At 43.2% G+C, this 17,041-nt stretch overlaps 1 protein-coding gene across 1 annotated transcript in view; it reads right to left on the reverse strand.

Moving 5' to 3' along the window:
• Positions 1-17,041, reverse strand: part of GAD2 (glutamate decarboxylase 2) — a 742,591-nt gene that overhangs the window by 14,037 nt on the left and 711,513 nt on the right. Inside the window, exon 15 of the mRNA XM_069648150.1 lies at positions 3,151-3,240. Coding sequence (XP_069504251.1) covers positions 3,151-3,240 — 90 coding nt within the window. The remainder of the gene's footprint in view (positions 1-3,150; positions 3,241-17,041) is intronic.

Consider the following 17,041-nt stretch of genomic DNA (forward strand, 5'->3'; position numbering starts at 1 on the left):
CCAGCGGTGGATGCAGCGTGCAGGGTTCCTTGGGGCACACAGATAAGCTATTGCCATGTCCCTGGACCATCCTTTTTTCTAGGGTTTGATGCATGGGCCCCTCGTGGGGGTTGGTTTTGCTGATCCGACGACTAGGATTTTTACTTGTCACGCCTCGAAACACTTGTGTATAGGTGTGTTATAAATGCCATATAATATCATTACTACTTTTTTACTGCTCAACTGAGATTGTTGATGTGTAAATTGGATGGAGTCTAGCGCAACACCATTGCACTTGGATATAGCACTGCAAAAGGCCCAATAGTAATACAGGCTATCATCGACTTCTCTGTTGCTCTAAAAGTCCTAAAAATGTAAGTTGGTGGACTAATCAGCATTTTGAGTGAGTAATGCTGCAGGAAGTGACTTCAGTTAACGTGCAGCCACAGCAAGGAAATTGCAACCTCTTTGAGGGTGTACCTGAATATGGTCACCCGACATCCCACTCTCGCTTGCCCTCCCCACCCTACCCCCACTCTCTCTAGCCTCTAAATGATCTAATGTGTATTGTAATGATTCGCCTGACTGTTGCAATGGTGGGTATTGACCGGTAGTAGTCTTCTCGGTACTTTAGATGTTCCTTAGATGTTCTTTATCCAAGATGTGGATGCCCCTTGTGGCATTGTAAGTTGACTATTTATGTCAATCTATATATTAGGTAGAGTTCTTCATCGACAACACTAGAAAAACTTGGGATATCTACCTAGAAGACTACAACTGGTCCTTACCCACCGTGAAATCCGACAGGTGAATCATTACAATACATTGATGAACCATGTCCACATACATTTCCTAATTTAGACCAGAAGACTATTACCTATATGTTATTCACTCACACATGTGTTTATTCATTTTCTAGATGTTTCACAACTTAGGAAGTACAAAGATACTAACCTTATGTTAAAGAATTACTGCTCCTGATGAAGGGTGTAATCCCGAAACACGGAGAGCTCCTTTTTGTAAAATACATAACTCAAAGAAATGCATTTTGACTAACGTTTGAAAGCACTGCTAAATTCTAAAATGTTCTAAATTATTAAATGACAGAGCTCGGTACTGATGGTGTGCAGGGAACGGGAGTGCCCGATACTTAAGGACACCACCCTTTCCTAGTTTCACAGTAGCAGCTTTATGTGCCAGGCTGCATTTTTCTCCCTTGCACCCCAAGCTATTCCATGAGATAATTCTAAACTATCTAATGCTCATTACTACACACAAATGACACTGGTGTGCGCATCACTGGACTATAGTTTCTGGCACGTACTGGAGAGTGTTAGGATCCCCCAATTAACAAAGGAACATTCCATCCCGGCTCTTGGTAGGTGCCAATGCATACCAGAGGGGTAATCCTCAGGACGCCAGCACATTTTATTATTTGATTTTTCCAAGCTTTTCGCTCGAGTAAACCAGTAATTTATTGTGATTTCCATATTGAGGAGGCGGGTGTGCGGGGCAAGGCAGTGCACAAGGGCACCACATGGTTTAACATAGTGTCCCTCCAATCACCACAAGTCTGCTTTGAAAAAATAAACTGGAGCAATGCCAAGGCAAGGCACTAAGTGCCAGAAGTCACCAAGTAACCACTGTCTATTCTCAACTACCTAGAATGATGCATAACATAAAAACGTAATATTCTACACAACATTATCGACTGAGGCTTACCAGTTCCCATTTCAAAAATAGTAGCATATATATATATGCAAATAAATGTGAACACATATGAACTAGTAACATGTTAAACTGTGCCAATAAACACCTCATAGAATCATAGTAATACTAGGGAACTAATTTCCCTTAAATCACATATGGTTTGAGCTTGCATGGGTTCAGGTTCTAGCTCAGACAAAAAGGTCCACACCTCTATTTGGTTTCTGGAAGGCATATGTTTTCCCATTACAAACCACCTTCAATTCACCTGTGAACCAAGTACTAGGACATTTATTGTTGCGTCAACCATTTTTTTCCGGCAAATACTCTCCTCTCGTGCATAAGTCCTAAAAGTAGTTCCCAAAAATCATGACTTTATTTTCTGCCACTGTCATGTTCCCCATCACTGTGTACTTTTTAATTATCATCGCCTCAGTTTGTCATCTTTAGTGTTTCGAAATGATCTGCTGTGGCTTTGATCTTTAGGGTTTTGGACTCAATTTCCCAGGGGGTTCTTTCAAATGTAAATCAGCTTTCCTTGTGGAAAATATAATCTTTCTGGAGAATGTGTGGTTGCATTCCACCGGATGACCTCTTTCAGCTTTATTAGGGAGTCTCACCATCAAGAAACTCACGTGTCTAGCACACACATTCTCCGCCTCCCAACAGCCGACTACGCCTCAACACCTCTTCACAACAGAATGCGGCACAATCCGATACATTTGGGCACGCTGAACACATAGCGAGTCACTCCCATCCACAGGCTTGACTACATGGGTTGTGTTTCTACTAGAGCCTGGCCAGCCCTGCTAAACCTTTCTTGGCCAAATTCACACACACATCAAAATCGATCCCCAGGACAACCAACACTTTGGACTTCGGTTCTCTGACGGCATTCCAGTAACTGCGCATTGAAACTACATTAATGGTAAAATTGGCGCTATACAAATGGCAAGTACAATACAATATGAACATACATTCATACGCGTTTGGAGAGTCTTGAATCTGGAATATAGCAAGCTAAATAGGAACAGTTTGCTATTTTATGGCTGATAATCGGGAATTTATTTGCACCATATTATCCTCTCTGACACTCCTATTCTCACTATCCGCTGCCTTAGGACACTTAGCTGGTTGGTATGGGGATAGGGGAATTTGATTTCCAACCTGATGATCATCCAAATTGATTTCAAAATTCATAAACTAGGACAGCAGGGGATAGTCGTTAGGCTGAAATTGCCCAACGCTGGCAATTATTGGTAAACATCTGTTTGATAGTCCACGTGCCACAGGAGCTTCAGCAGCTTGCGCTTCAAGAACACCTTTCCTTTCTTTCGGCAGCGCACACCTCAAATGCTTCCATACCACTATATAGTAGGATTGATTTCAAGACTAGTTAAAGATCGTGCATCTATCAGTAGTCCGCGTCTTCCATGAAATATATCCGTGCAAGGCGTTCCTTACCTTTACAAGGTGACTCATTCTTTCTTCATTGTGTTCCATGTTGCGTAAACTGGGAGGCACGTACCAGAAGCACACATTGGTATGCTGAGGCTACAATAAAAATGAAACAGAACATATTATTTCATGTCATTAATGCTATAAAAACACTTTGTTACTTTCCATTTAGTGGACTGTTCTGTTAATTATGCAGTACAGAGAGTAGTATGTTCATTATTACTTTCACATTACCAGTCCACATTAGGCCATGTCCTAATCTCGCCATCAGTGGCGTGTCCAGGCTCTTTTGACTGGGCTGGCCCAAGTGGGACAGTGACGTATGCAGGGGTGGCATGAAGTACGAGCACACACACACATAATGACCTTAGTTTAGGACAATGGGGTGGCACCTGGGGTGGCCAATCAGATTTCAAGGGGAGCATGTGCCACCCCAGGCCACTCCCTGGGCAGGCCACTGCTTGCCATCATGCTCTTCATATCAGTCCACAGCCTCCACCCTTCTCTGTTGACATACCACCATTGTTTCAGCGCTCTTCCTCCTTCCATTCACATGTATGAAAAGGGGCTCCTTGCTTGAAGTGTCTTATTTGTTTGTTTGTTTATTTTATTTCTATAGCGCTCCGGACCCGGGAGTAAAAGGGCGCTTACTACAAGTTTCAGGCACAGTACATGGTAATAGGTAGGAATAGTAGGGTAGAAGATATATACAGAATATACAGACAGTCGAGGTAATAGCAACCAATAGTGACACAATTAGACAAGTGCAATATGTACAGTTTATAGCTAAGTCTAACTTAAGGTTGCCTTTTTGTCAGAAGCCACCCAATGGCAAGTTTCCTGAACGACTGGAAGGATTTGGAAGACTTAATATTCAGTGGCAGGGTGTTCCAGAGTTGGGAGGCGAGGACAGTGAAGCTCGAGCCTCCGGCTCTTTTAGAGGTAAATCTGTATTGTGTAGTGAGGTCAATTCAGGAAACTGACATGAGCAGCAAATGTGATAACATGCACTTTGCTGACATCACAGAGAGTGACATTATTTGACCCTTGACTCTGATGATGTCACAGCAAATGATGTCAAATGACCATAATGGTTGCTGAAATATTTAAAAAAACATACAAAAGACTACTTGAATTATGAGCCCTATATTAACTGTTTTTCTTTCTTAATATGACTTGGACTGCCACCATCATAATTAAAGCCATACCCGACACAACATTCAACCATCAAAGGCATTCATTGAGTAATTGCTGTTACACACTATAAACAGCCTCATATTTCAGGGTACTTTTTGTTTTGGGAGGCATAGTCTATTGAGCTAGATATAGGCATCATATGCAGAATATAGCCTTGCATGCCTAGGTGGTGCCTTCCTAAGGCAGGTATAGACATATTTTCTAAATATTAACTTCAAATGCTTGTTGATACCTCATATGCATAGAGGCTGCCAAAATGTACCAGATTCAAATGCCCAAATGCTGCCTCCTTATGCTCTCTATAGTGTAAGGAACTCATGGTGGCAACAGTAAAGGCAGGCACAAGTGATCACAGTTCAAGGGTGTTTATTAAACTGCAAAAGTAGGTTGGAAAAATGCCTAATCTAAAACTAATGCTAAAATGAGAGCAAGCTTCATTCATCTAAGAAAAAGCTATTGCCAATCATTACGCTAAATACAAGAAGAAGTGTGGGATAATGTTCTGAAGAAAGACGAAAGTGTTCACAAATGATAAGTCAGGATGCAGTATTTGAGGTCTCCCTTCCCCATGATTTTAGCACAGGACAAGTTGGAGCACAGCACACGCGCAAGCATTCCCAGCACGAGCTAACAGTCCCGCTTTCAGCATTCAGGGCATTCAGTGGTTTAACTCTCTTTTCTATCAAAAAATGTCTTGCGGCCGCGGGCCCCGGTATTCAAAAGAGTTCCTTTTCACATATACATTGGGTGATGTCTTTTTCCACACTTGAGATGCCCTCTTCTGGGCTCGGATCCTTCTCAATTTTCAGCCTCGCGCCGGGATCACTATGGATTTCAACACAATTTTCCTTGTGAACTGTCATGACTCTTAATGTCTTTTTCAACAGTTCACTGTGGACATCCTTTGGTCAGGCTCACTCTTGTCAACACACTGTATTTCTGGACTTTAGACTTCGCCTTCCTTTGTCGGCATCCCTTATTCGGGTTCTGGCTTGCCAAGCTGTCAATCATACCTTTTCATATTCAACTCCTACGATGCAGGATTCACTTCCCTTAGCTTTGCAATCATCTGACGGTCAAAGACTTTTAACGATACAAAGGATATTACAAGTCTCTTATGTGACCACTTTGACCCCTCTTCTCGCTTTTCCCAAGGTCTTCTGGTTTTGATAGTTTCAATACTTGGGTAATTGCCCAGAGATTCCTGAGTGAGCACCCACGTGGTGCCGGACTCCTCTGTTGCTGGTTTTCTCCCTTTTTACATCAATCGCTCTTTATGGTTTCAAACTTCAATAAGCTGTTTGCTACTTTTCAGTCAACACAGTTGGGTTTCTTATCGACTCTCCCCTCGACTCATGAGCTGTGATGAACCGCTTGGCTTTCTTTCTCCTCAGAGTCAAGGTCGGTACCACGGAGGCCAGCGTCTCTCCTCAGCTTGGTTATCAGCGGAGGAGGGTCCTGTGTACCGTAGAGATTTGCTGCAAGACACACTGGCTATTGTTCACAGTCTTAAATTCCTTCTGCTGGGGTCTCACAGGCTTTGGTCGGAAAGGGCAAGGTCCCTTCTCTCCTTGTCACCCTCTCGGTATGCACCGTCTTTCACCTCCTCTTGGACTGCCGTGCTGAGATAGCTTCCTGGACGTGCAGTCTTCCTTGCTCATATTGTGCTTGTGTGCTCCACCTTTTATCCCTGTGGGGCAGGGAAAAGACCGTCAGGTGTGTGTGGTGCTGGTCAATTTCCTGACTTTGCCTGACCCTGGTGGTGGGCCATGTCAGGTAAATAGCTTGAGTGTTAGTCTGTTGTCCTTTGTAATGTGCGAAAGTTTTCACGTCGGAAAAGGGGGGCTGGTAAAGTGCTTGTGTATCCTATGTGGTAGGTTGGGAAAAAGCTGTTGGAAGAAAGTGGATACCGCGTCTCACCCGTTGGTCTCCCACTTCCACTCCCCGAGGATCCCCCATCCAGTTGATCCTCCCTCACTGGTCCACCCCCAGGAACTGGATCAAATAGGGATAGCTGTGTCGGGGGACTAGTTAGGGAGAGACTTTCAGTTTTCTCACAATAGCCTTGCATTTTCTTTACAGTGTTTATATGATATATGTTGCCTCACACGCTCATGTTCTGCCATTATAGGCTGAGTGCAGATGCATATGTACATGTCCTGCACTCGTATACTGCATGTAGGATGATAATTGATGTTTAGTCATCAAATGCTTGATAAACCTTTGCATGCCCGATTGCTGCTACCAAGTGTTAAACGCTGACACGTATGTCAGAGGGCTGTGATTGAATGCTGGGTACATCCTTACTTATCAATGTATTGCTATCTATGCATTATGCATGCCTAGGTACTTACATCATATGCACAATGTATCCTCACAGGCCTTCGCATGGAATCTTAATTCAGGCTTGATGTCATATGCTAGTCCTAGCAATCATGCTCTGAATATAGCCTCACGTGTCCACATAGTGATACTGTATGCACAATGCAGCTCCCCTCCCCCACTATATAATTGCTTTCTTACATGCTATGGATTCCACCATTCAGCCCCACTGATATTTGGTAGGTCAGCAAAGGAACAGGCATCACTAATAGAACTTCTTTCATCGAACAAGAATCTAAATCCCGCTCTTCTACGTTTGCATCTCATTCTTCTGCTTTCCCTCTGTTGCTATTCTTAGACATACCTATGTCACTCAGCTATGCATTTATGATGTCTGGTTCATGTTCTGTCTTCGACATTCTCTATTAGGCAGCTATAGTTCTTCAACTTCGCAGTATCTAAATGGCCTTCCGAGGGGGTATTAGGTTACATGTAATAACATTAATCTTAGCACTATTTGTTTGCTTCGTTTTATTCAATGTCTTTCAGGGAGAAAAAAAGAAGCGATCAATATGGAACATACTTTTTATTCCAGACACCAAGCTTCTTTCCATGGGGCGTATAATTGATTCCACACACCCCTGAATGTGTTGGTTATTTTTACAGAATGTTACTATTATTATCATTATTATTATTATTATTATTATTATTTATTATTATTATTATTAATATCATCATTAGGGAATTTATTGAGCGTGAACCTGTCTTCAGAAAGCAATGAAACACTTTACAATCACAGGGGGAGGAACACAGTGAAAGAAGCAGAGAAATAGGGAGTGGGGAGCTAACAACAGAGGGGGGGGGCAGGCAAATCGGCAGCAAGGGATCTACAAACAACCTGGGGAAGGAGCAGTGAGGAGCAGATCTCCCAATCTCACATGGGTTGGGGAATTGCTGGTGTGTGGACCTAGGTTCTCATGAAGATAAGTGGTGGTCTTTGCTTGGGCAGATACTGACTATTCTGATGAATACTGAATTCACAAAGTACAGACTTCAGTGATTGGCTGTTGCCACTCAGATGGAAGTAACATATGGGAGACACAGTATTAGAGATTAGGGTCGTTCGCATGATGCAGGCTTGGATTCTAGCGGGAATGGTGCAAGTGTTGCACATATTATTAATACACCAAAACTGGATGTGATCATGTTTCCATAATCATTCATTGCGGGAGAGGGTTTGGAAGTCCCACCAGAAGAGAAGCACTGATTCTCGCTTCAATTAGACAGATGCAGACCAGATCCAGAATTAACTGTGCACATGCAAATGTACATGATGATGAGAATTTAGAATGTGCCAGGCATGTGGTTGTGCAGAACACAGGCCAGCATCTCAATGGACCACTTGATTGGCAGCCCAGCTCTAGTGTGAAGTACGACTGCAAGTGCTCGAACCCCAAACAACAGGAAGAAAGGTCTTTGTTACCTGAACTAGATTACCAATATCAGGTAGAAGTTCCACCAATGCTAAATAATAACATTATTAACATTTAACCTCTTTTTTCAATCATCAACTTCACACGGAAGAGACAAGCAGTGTCTTACAAGTGTAGCTGTGTAGACAGCAGTCACAATATTCCTCGAAAATCGCAAATCACCAACAGCTTGGACGTATGTCTAAGAGTAAATGAACTACCAGCATGAAATAAAAGTTAGCTTCGGTTGCAGGAAGTGCTGGTCTCACTTCCCTGTTGACAGCATGATCTATTCGACCAAATTGCAGTCCAGATAAAGCAGGCAGAAGTTGGATGATATCAGGGTGTGTATCTCAACATCTATCTTTTCACGCTATATGTGTGGTGCAGGCGAAAGAAACGTTGCCAGGAATTAGTTAAGTGATTCTTGGTGTTAGCCTTGGCGATCGCAGCGGTTCCCCTTTTCCCATCCCGTTTAATATCTTTACTATGTATTCTGCATCCACTATCAATACCTCCTTCCTCCTATTTTCCCTTGTGTACCACCCATTCTTGTTAGTATTTCCCACCTATCCCCGACGGTGAACACCAATCATCGACTGGGTTTGTGTTACACCAACTCTTGGGTTTGCATCATCTCCGGCCGAACCTCCCCTTTGCATCTCCCTGCTCTTTTTTTCTAGACTTCAGCATGGGTTCTGGTTTCTCCAAGAAAGCCACTCCCACACCCACCATATGAACAAATGTCTTCTTTATGTATTGTACGTTTGGTGCACTCACATGTCATTATCTCGCTGATTGGAATTTTTATACCCAGTTTTAAAAGACATGTCAATGGCCAACCGATGGTTTGTTTGATCTTGACCACCTTGCGGTCCTGTGCAGGGCATTAGAACAGAGACATTCTAACGTTACTCAAGTCCAGTGGGGGGTGTACTTTGCTTGGTACAAAGAAGCTACAAAAGGCCTTAGCGATTCGCAGACCAGATTAAAAATATGCAAGCAAAATTAGAGAAAGGATTAGAACAATATAAGCAGTCATCTAAAGACGGCCAGCCAAAATCAAAATCCACCAGACAGTCCGGCCTTTACCTTAGCTTGCCTACAGCCCATGCCAATGACACCACACTAGAAGCCACGAGTGCAGCACCTGTAGATTTTTCTAGATGATCTACCACCTTACTCACCTCCCCTAGGGGTTGTTACCGTCTCCTCCTACACCTACTCCTCAAACATACCACCTACCCCCACTACTTGAGCCACCCCACATCCCACTGCGACACCAGCCACACCTCAAGGTGACATATTGGCCTCCACACCACCTGCTCCACTGCCACTCGCCACAGTGGACTCATTCCACACCCAGTAAGTTCCCACCCCAATCTACCTCCACCCCCCTGCCCACAAACATACCGGCGCATGTCTGACTCCATTTGCCAGAAATATATTACTGAACTCATGGAAATTACGAAATCTTTAACATCTACCCAAGGCCAAATATTAGCAGGCCTGAACTCACTAAGCAAGATATACAATCATCACATTCCTCCATTTCTGAAACCCCTTTCTGCAAACTATGGATGCCTCTGTGGTCGTCACGGCCGACACCGCCTTCATGCTCGTCTGCAACTACCCTGTCACTGATCACAATGTAGCACCTATGAGAATACACATTCCATGGAGCTCCACTGATCCATACCATATGGCACCACAGTTCTCCTGCATGCCTGCAACCCCATGGCATTTATGGAATACTTGAACACAGTGATCACCTGTTACAGCCCTACCATTGCTGCTCTAAATAAGCTCCTATGTGCTGTCTTAAAAGACACTCTATACAAACAAATCATGGACAAACTTCCTGTCAAGTCATATTGGACCAAAATTACAGCAGGTAAACAGAACCAGTCTGAATCACCCTCCAACCACCTGTCTAGGCTTACTGACTGTTACACTAAATATTCTGGTATTAAGAAGGCTGGTGAACAAATTAAACCTTCCTTGGTGTCTCATTTTGTCACTGGCCTCCTCCAGGGACGTCATTTCACCAAAATGCCAGGGGTAGAGGAAGTGACATCACATGACCCTTGACCTCTGATACCATCACATGAAGTGATGTCATTTGACTCCATCCTGAAGTGATATCAGAGGAAGTGATGGAACTCAACCTTTCACCCCTTGACAAAACAGGAAGTCGCATCACATAGCATTGTTCCTAAGCACACTACGAGAAATATGGTTACGATATCACTATAATGTGATATACATTTCATACAAGAATGGGTCACCTTTTGTATCGTAAAGATCAGTTTGTATAGGACCATATTACCAAATTACTGTGAATGGAAGCAGACGCCCATGACCAAATGATAATGATGTGCTATTATATAGCACTTACGCTTAAGCATTTTATATAGAACAAATATACATACAATAACACCCAACCTGTGTTGGTACTCATTTATCGACCTCAGAAGGATGAAAGGCTGAGTTGAGGTGTTTAAGAGCCGACTAAATCGGTGACTCACCACCTTAAGTGTGCCTGAAATAATCCTTTAATGAGTTTTGCAATTATTGTATATAATTCTAGAAAGACACATTATTTGGTATTCCGATTCTTTCTTATTTAGGGTCACAGCTGAAAGTGTTAGAACCTCTTTTTTAAACAAAATTAAGAGGCCTGAACAAGAAAGCCAGCCACTCCAGAAGCAAAGAGCCACATGACCTTGCAAAACATATGGAGAAACATATGCAAGCTGCACAACACTTCAATGACAAAATGGAAAGACAGGAGCAAGATGGTGTTGCCCTCCTCATGACTTTACAAATACAGCATGCTCAACAAAGAACAACTTCAGGGAACCGGGGATGCCTGGGATCTTCACGTCAGCCTCTGGCACTGAAGCTTCCTCCTTTTGCCCAGGGCCCATAGACCTTTGCGCACCCATTTCTGCCCCCTCAACAACCACAACCAGGGCAGCCCTTTTGCAGATATTGCAAACAGACTGGTCAGCTCATCCAACAATGCCCTTCTAAGCCACCCAGACCACTGCAATATGGGCCCTCTTCTGCACGAACTGACTACAATAACACCGGCAATTCCGGCTTCCAGCATCTTCCCCCACCACCAGCTACCTCCTCCATCCCTCAACGGTGGCTACCAAGATATGCATATCCCCTATGGCCAGAAAGGGGAATGCCAGAGGGCCCATGCCGTGATATCTGCTGCTTTGCTCCCACTGGACAAGTCTGGTCCCTACCTTAAGTGTTCAAGGGTGTAAATTGTTTAATTGACACAGCAGCTTGCCGCTCAGCACTCGTGCTGCATCATTCCAAAATGTTTCTACTTCTAATCAAATTGTCAGTTCTGTTGGTATCTGTGGAAACAACATTCCCAGTCCTGTCTCAAATGAGTTATCTGTCTACATTGGTCCCATTATGGACAAACGTGCTTTTCTTTTGAGCATTTGTTCACCTGCTAACTTATTAGGTATTGACCTTTTATGCAAAATGTATTGTACCATTTATTGATCTCCTGATGGTATTTACTTAGAACTTCCACAAGCTAAGGAAGCTGAATGTTTGATTATCCTGTAGCAATACACACCTACAGAGCCTCCCTCACTCCTCATACCCACACAAGCTACACAGGTACAACACCTCATTTATTCCTTATCTCGAATGGGGAATGGCTGCCATTGCCGGCGCCTGGAATATCCCAGAAGTACTGGAATATCAGGGGCCGGTAATGGTAGGTAATAGTAGGTCCGTTTTCCGGAATAACACTGGAATTACCAGTGTGATTCCGGGAAATTTACAATGAGCGCAAATATCTCCACCGTGCTCACCTCCTCCCTCTTGTGAGTTCCCTTCATTGTACGCCTTCATGAGATTTTCATGTGGGCATACAATTAATGAATTCCTTTGGAATCCACAGGAATTCAAAGCATATTTGCAGGTGGAATTCACATTTCCATGAGATAGAGTGGAAATATAAAATAGTAACACTGAGTTTGCCTCGCCTTTACTCTTTCCTTGTCCACTTCACCTCCTGGTAATTTGAAAATATTGCATGCAGAGAACCCCACTGTACACAAGATCTAACAATGGTGGTGGTGACCTTCACAAAATTTTACAACATTTGGAAATCAAGGATGAAAATGTGCCTGGCCAGTGAGACTGGCATATTCTGTTCTACAGTACGCAGCCCATTGGAAGAGGAACAGCAGATGTTACTGTATGAGCCCTCAAATGATATGAATGTCATGGTTGCAGATTTTACTTTTCGACTTGAAGGATATTATGTCAACAACCTGTGAACTGATTTGCTATATCAAGTTCTAGTACATTCACAGAGAGGTTCTTGACTGCTGACCTCATGTAATACATCGCCAGAAGGTATAAATCATTGCACCGCTCTCACCACTCCAGGGATAAAGTTGGAGCCATGAACACTGCCAAGGCCCAACTGCGCTGGTCCCGCCCTGAAGCAGTGCAGTCATGCTATGGGTCCCTAGTGCTGATCCGGACAAGCGAATGGAGTCATTTAGCCATTCTATAAGTTAGTACAATCAGTGTTGTGTGAATGGTGAATATGTCTATATATGTGCACATGTAAGCACAGTATCTGGTGTTACTATTGAGTCCACCTTCACTGAGTGAAAGTAAATGAGCACTGATCCATTGGGCGAGATACAGTCCCCCAGTCATTCCCTTCCATAGTCAGGCAACCTCATGCATATGCCACTGTGTTTTCATAAACAGAGGTAAGGAAGATGTCCATCTAAAAAATGACAGAGAATGTATTTGATCAGAAGTAGTAGTTGCTCAAAATGTTATTCTGCTTGTAGTGTGTGTTATTGGCAAGGTTAAGATTGATCGAGGCGCATTTTTCTGTGAGCACTCACACATCACCTCCCTATTGGTGGAAATGATCATTTATAAGGATGCATGAATGGTTTTTAAAGCTCCAAACTATAAACTATATTAATAAGTAACCAAAACACAAACGCTTAGGAGATATTGACGGTTTTTCAGAGTAGTACAGTGCAGAGTAGCGCACACCTGGAGAATGGGGTGAATGAATTTCATTCAGTGTATTTGAGTATATGTACTGTATGTGAGACCTTCTAGCCCAAAGCCAATGTCACTCCCTCAAATTGTGCATGAACATATATTGTCAAAAAATTGGCCTCATGGTGATTTTTACTGGCCCACCAACTTGTTTCTTATTGTCAACTGAATACAGCAATGCCACGTGTGTACCACCTAAAGTAAACCCAGTCCTAAATTAGTTGCAAAATGGCTGTTTTAGTCCCGCTTTTAGGAATGGGTTATGTAGCGAAATAAAATTGGTAGAAGAGAAGAAACCTGAAATCGGCTGTGATTGGATTTTCAAAGTATCAAGATTGCAGACAAGGTTAGCACTAACGGTTCCATGTGTATTTTCTAATGTGGCGTTAAGCCCCCCTTCCAAGGGCTGGAACAGGCAGGCAGCCCAAGTTAATGGCTCTAGCAAAAGGTAACCTGTGGTGCTAAAAAAAAAGTATTTTCAGTCATTGAATGGGACGCCTCATGTGTCCCGTTCAATGACTGAAAATACTGTGCCAAGATGGCCGCCATGGAAAGGGAAGGCGGGTCTCCATACAGAGGCTTTACACCAGTTCTGTCAGTCCTCTTCTCCCAGCTTCCAGCCACCATAACCAACCAACCTTCACTATTACTTTCTCTTGTGTTTGTTTCTTGTTAAAGATGGCATATTGGTCCTTTCATCTAGTTCAAAGTTCCTTCCCTATTAGACATGTAAAGGGTAATCTTGAGGTCTGTTTCTGCATTTTTACTATAGCAATGCTTCCATTGAGATGTGTGATAAAGTCCCATGGTTGAGGCTGGAGGTTAGAACTGGGCAGAACCGAGGGGCCCTGGATGGCCACCGCTCCACGATGTAGACCCCAGAGGAGGCACATGGTGCATGCCCCAGGCTCCCTAGTCCATTGTTAGTTCTGAATATTTGAACAGCCCCATTCTCCATTAAATCCTGTTGAAGCTTAGGAGGGAACCACATGGTGGGCAGCACAGCATAAATGAGGTGAGGGAACATACAGTTCACACACCCACTGTACTAAGTGTCCACAAAACCTATGGTTCAGAGAGGGAGCTATAGATTATTAAAATAAACTTGCGAGCTCTGTTCACCACATGGTGCATGGACATTACATGCACCAATCGTTGCAAACAAAAACAAATTAGAAATATGAAACCTTACCTGAGACTTTCATAGCCCTAATAACATATGCCTGCCTAGAAGTTAATCCAAGATGGTGGCTAGATGTATTATGAAATTGGTTAGCAGAACCATGGGGCAGAAAACTAAACTATTACTGATACCTGAAGGAACAGTGCCCAATTACCACACACGCTTGGACCTCAATCACACCTGTGTGCACTTGTTCAATGAAAGGTCCCATGACTAATCCAGAACAGGGGGAAAAAGTGAAAGAGGAGAAAGTATGGGAGGCAGGACTTTGGTGAGCAGGATGCAGGATTGAGTGTGTTGGGCATTAATGGGGAAATTAGGAAACAGAGGGAAGCAGAAATGGATGAGAGAGAAAGGTGAGCGCATGTGGAGGAGATAGAAAGGGAAGCAGATGTGAAGGGTGGATAAAGAAGTGTGGAGGCTAAAGAAGGAAAGTCAAAAGTGGTGGTGGAAGGAAGGGAGAATAGAGAGCAGATGTGAATGAAGAAGGGCCAAGAGAAGGGCTAGAACATAGGGAGGGACAGGATGAGGAGGAGGAGGGGAGACAGGGAAGAGAGCATAAGGTGGGGAGGAGGCAGAGAAGTTTGGAGTTAGAGGAAAGAGCAAGAGGAAATAAGAGGGAAAAGGAAGAGAAATGAGTGAATGATGTGGAGAGGAGAACCAGAGTTGAATTAGAGAGGAAATAGAGCTGGTAAGATGAAGCGGAGAAGAGACGGAAAAAGACAGGAGGAGATGTGGATGAAGAGAAGAATAGAGGAGGTGGTAGGAAAAAAAGAGTGAAACAACAAAGGGGTATAATAGAGAAAGGAAGAAGGTGGCAGAGCAGTCTAAGGCCTAAGGCCAGAAGGAAGAAAGGCAGCAAAATAGTGAAGGAGAAGAGGAAAAGGTCAACAGGAGGAGAAGAGGAATGGAATAGTAAAAAGGAGAGAGGGAAGGAGGAGAACCAAGGAAACCTGCATAGGGGATGAAAGGGAGTCTTCAAACCCTTGATCCCGCCTTAAATAAAATAGTTTTGGAAGAGCCTTAAGCCACATATGAAGCCTATCAACATCAAGTAGCAGAACAGCCCACCACTAATCAAGGAGCCTGACAACAAAAGCACCTCCGTTTGGGAAAACGTCTAACACCCAACCCCCATCTAGACAGCAGAAGGCACCAGGAGCGGTGCTGCACAGCATTCCAGAAGTCAAGGAGAAGGAACATAATTTCCTGAGAAGATCAAGGTGAAGCAAGGAAGACGCTACAAACAGCCAAGAAAGATGTTCTTGGTGCTGTAAATCTTATTGAGTGTGAGTGACTGATTCCCACCAAGGGATTGGATTCCTGTTGGGCTAAAAGGGAAGGACTGCGGACCATGGTCCTTTTAGAGGTTTGGCTAAGCTGTATTCACTTTAGAACCCCACTTCATGGGCTCAGATAAACCTAATTGCCCTGCATATTGTATGTGCATAATACAGAAATACATAACCTAATATTCGAGCTTCGAGTTCTCTGTTAGTCCATGCGACATGAAATCTGTTTTCGCTGCTGACGAACATGAAGACGGACCTTTGTGTCGCTCAGCCATTTTTATTTTCTTCAGAACGCTTTATTTGAGTTATTATTTGTACTATGAAAAGTGTTTGTTTTTGCAGGAAATGTGTGTGGCTCAGCAATGAGTAAAACATTCCAACTTCAGATTTTCCTGCCAAATTATTGAGATTTTGCACCTCTAAATAAAGTGAGACAGAGGACACCAGAATACCCGAAATCATAGTACACACAACGCCCAAAGAGACTACATTTGAGTATAAAAGCCGGTAACCAAGCATAATGATTAATGCTGTCAAAGGTTTGAATGCTGGCAGGGCCGACTCAGCCCTTCATTATTCCGAGGTTCATAATTTGAATACATAGATTTAAAAAGCTACATATAACCATATTTAAAAAAAATATTTTTTCATAATATTCTCCAGTAACTATATAGGTGAGGTGAGCAATTCAGAAGGCATCCATATTAGATACTGGAAGCTGGACAATACTATTTTGGCATCAACAGAATTTGAAACCTCAAGCAATAAAAATAGCATTGAATATTTGTATTTTCTTTTCATGAATATACCACAAGCAGCATAATGTTCTGGGAGGACAGGGAGAGGTACAGTTCTATGAGGCATATTCGATAAAAGAGAGGACGAAATACTAAAAATTAGAGAGAGAGGCACATGAGCATAGATGTATCAGGACAGGAGAACGTATTAAAGGAGGTAAAGCTTAGGCATTGGGTAGATGTAAGTAGTGTGACAAAGTCAACTCTGAAGTGCCCATTCTGTGTAGCTGGTGAACTCTGAAGACCAGAGGAAGTCAACAGCCTTGTGATGCAATAATAGAGATGGAATGTGGGAGATCCTCAGTTCTCTCTCAGGATTCCCTTGGGTGCAGCATTATGTGCTCTGCAGTGACCCCATACAAGGAAAGATCCCTGGAATCGCCTAATGGGAAATACCTTTCATGGGAAGTGAGCGGGAGTACCCATTACTATGTTCATGTGAGGAGGATAATAGCAGCAGAAGGAAGAAACCCTATTCAAATCAACCCCAGCAAAGGTTACTGTACACTTTTGAAGGGAGAATACAGAGAACTGGATCCCTGTCTGCAGATCCACCAATGG

The sequence above is a fragment of the Ambystoma mexicanum genome, chromosome 2q (assembly GCF_040938575.1).
Source record: "Ambystoma mexicanum isolate Mex_15411 chromosome 2q, UKY_AmexF1_1, whole genome shotgun sequence".
In the NCBI taxonomy this organism is placed as follows: Eukaryota; Metazoa; Chordata; class Amphibia; order Caudata; family Ambystomatidae; genus Ambystoma; species Ambystoma mexicanum.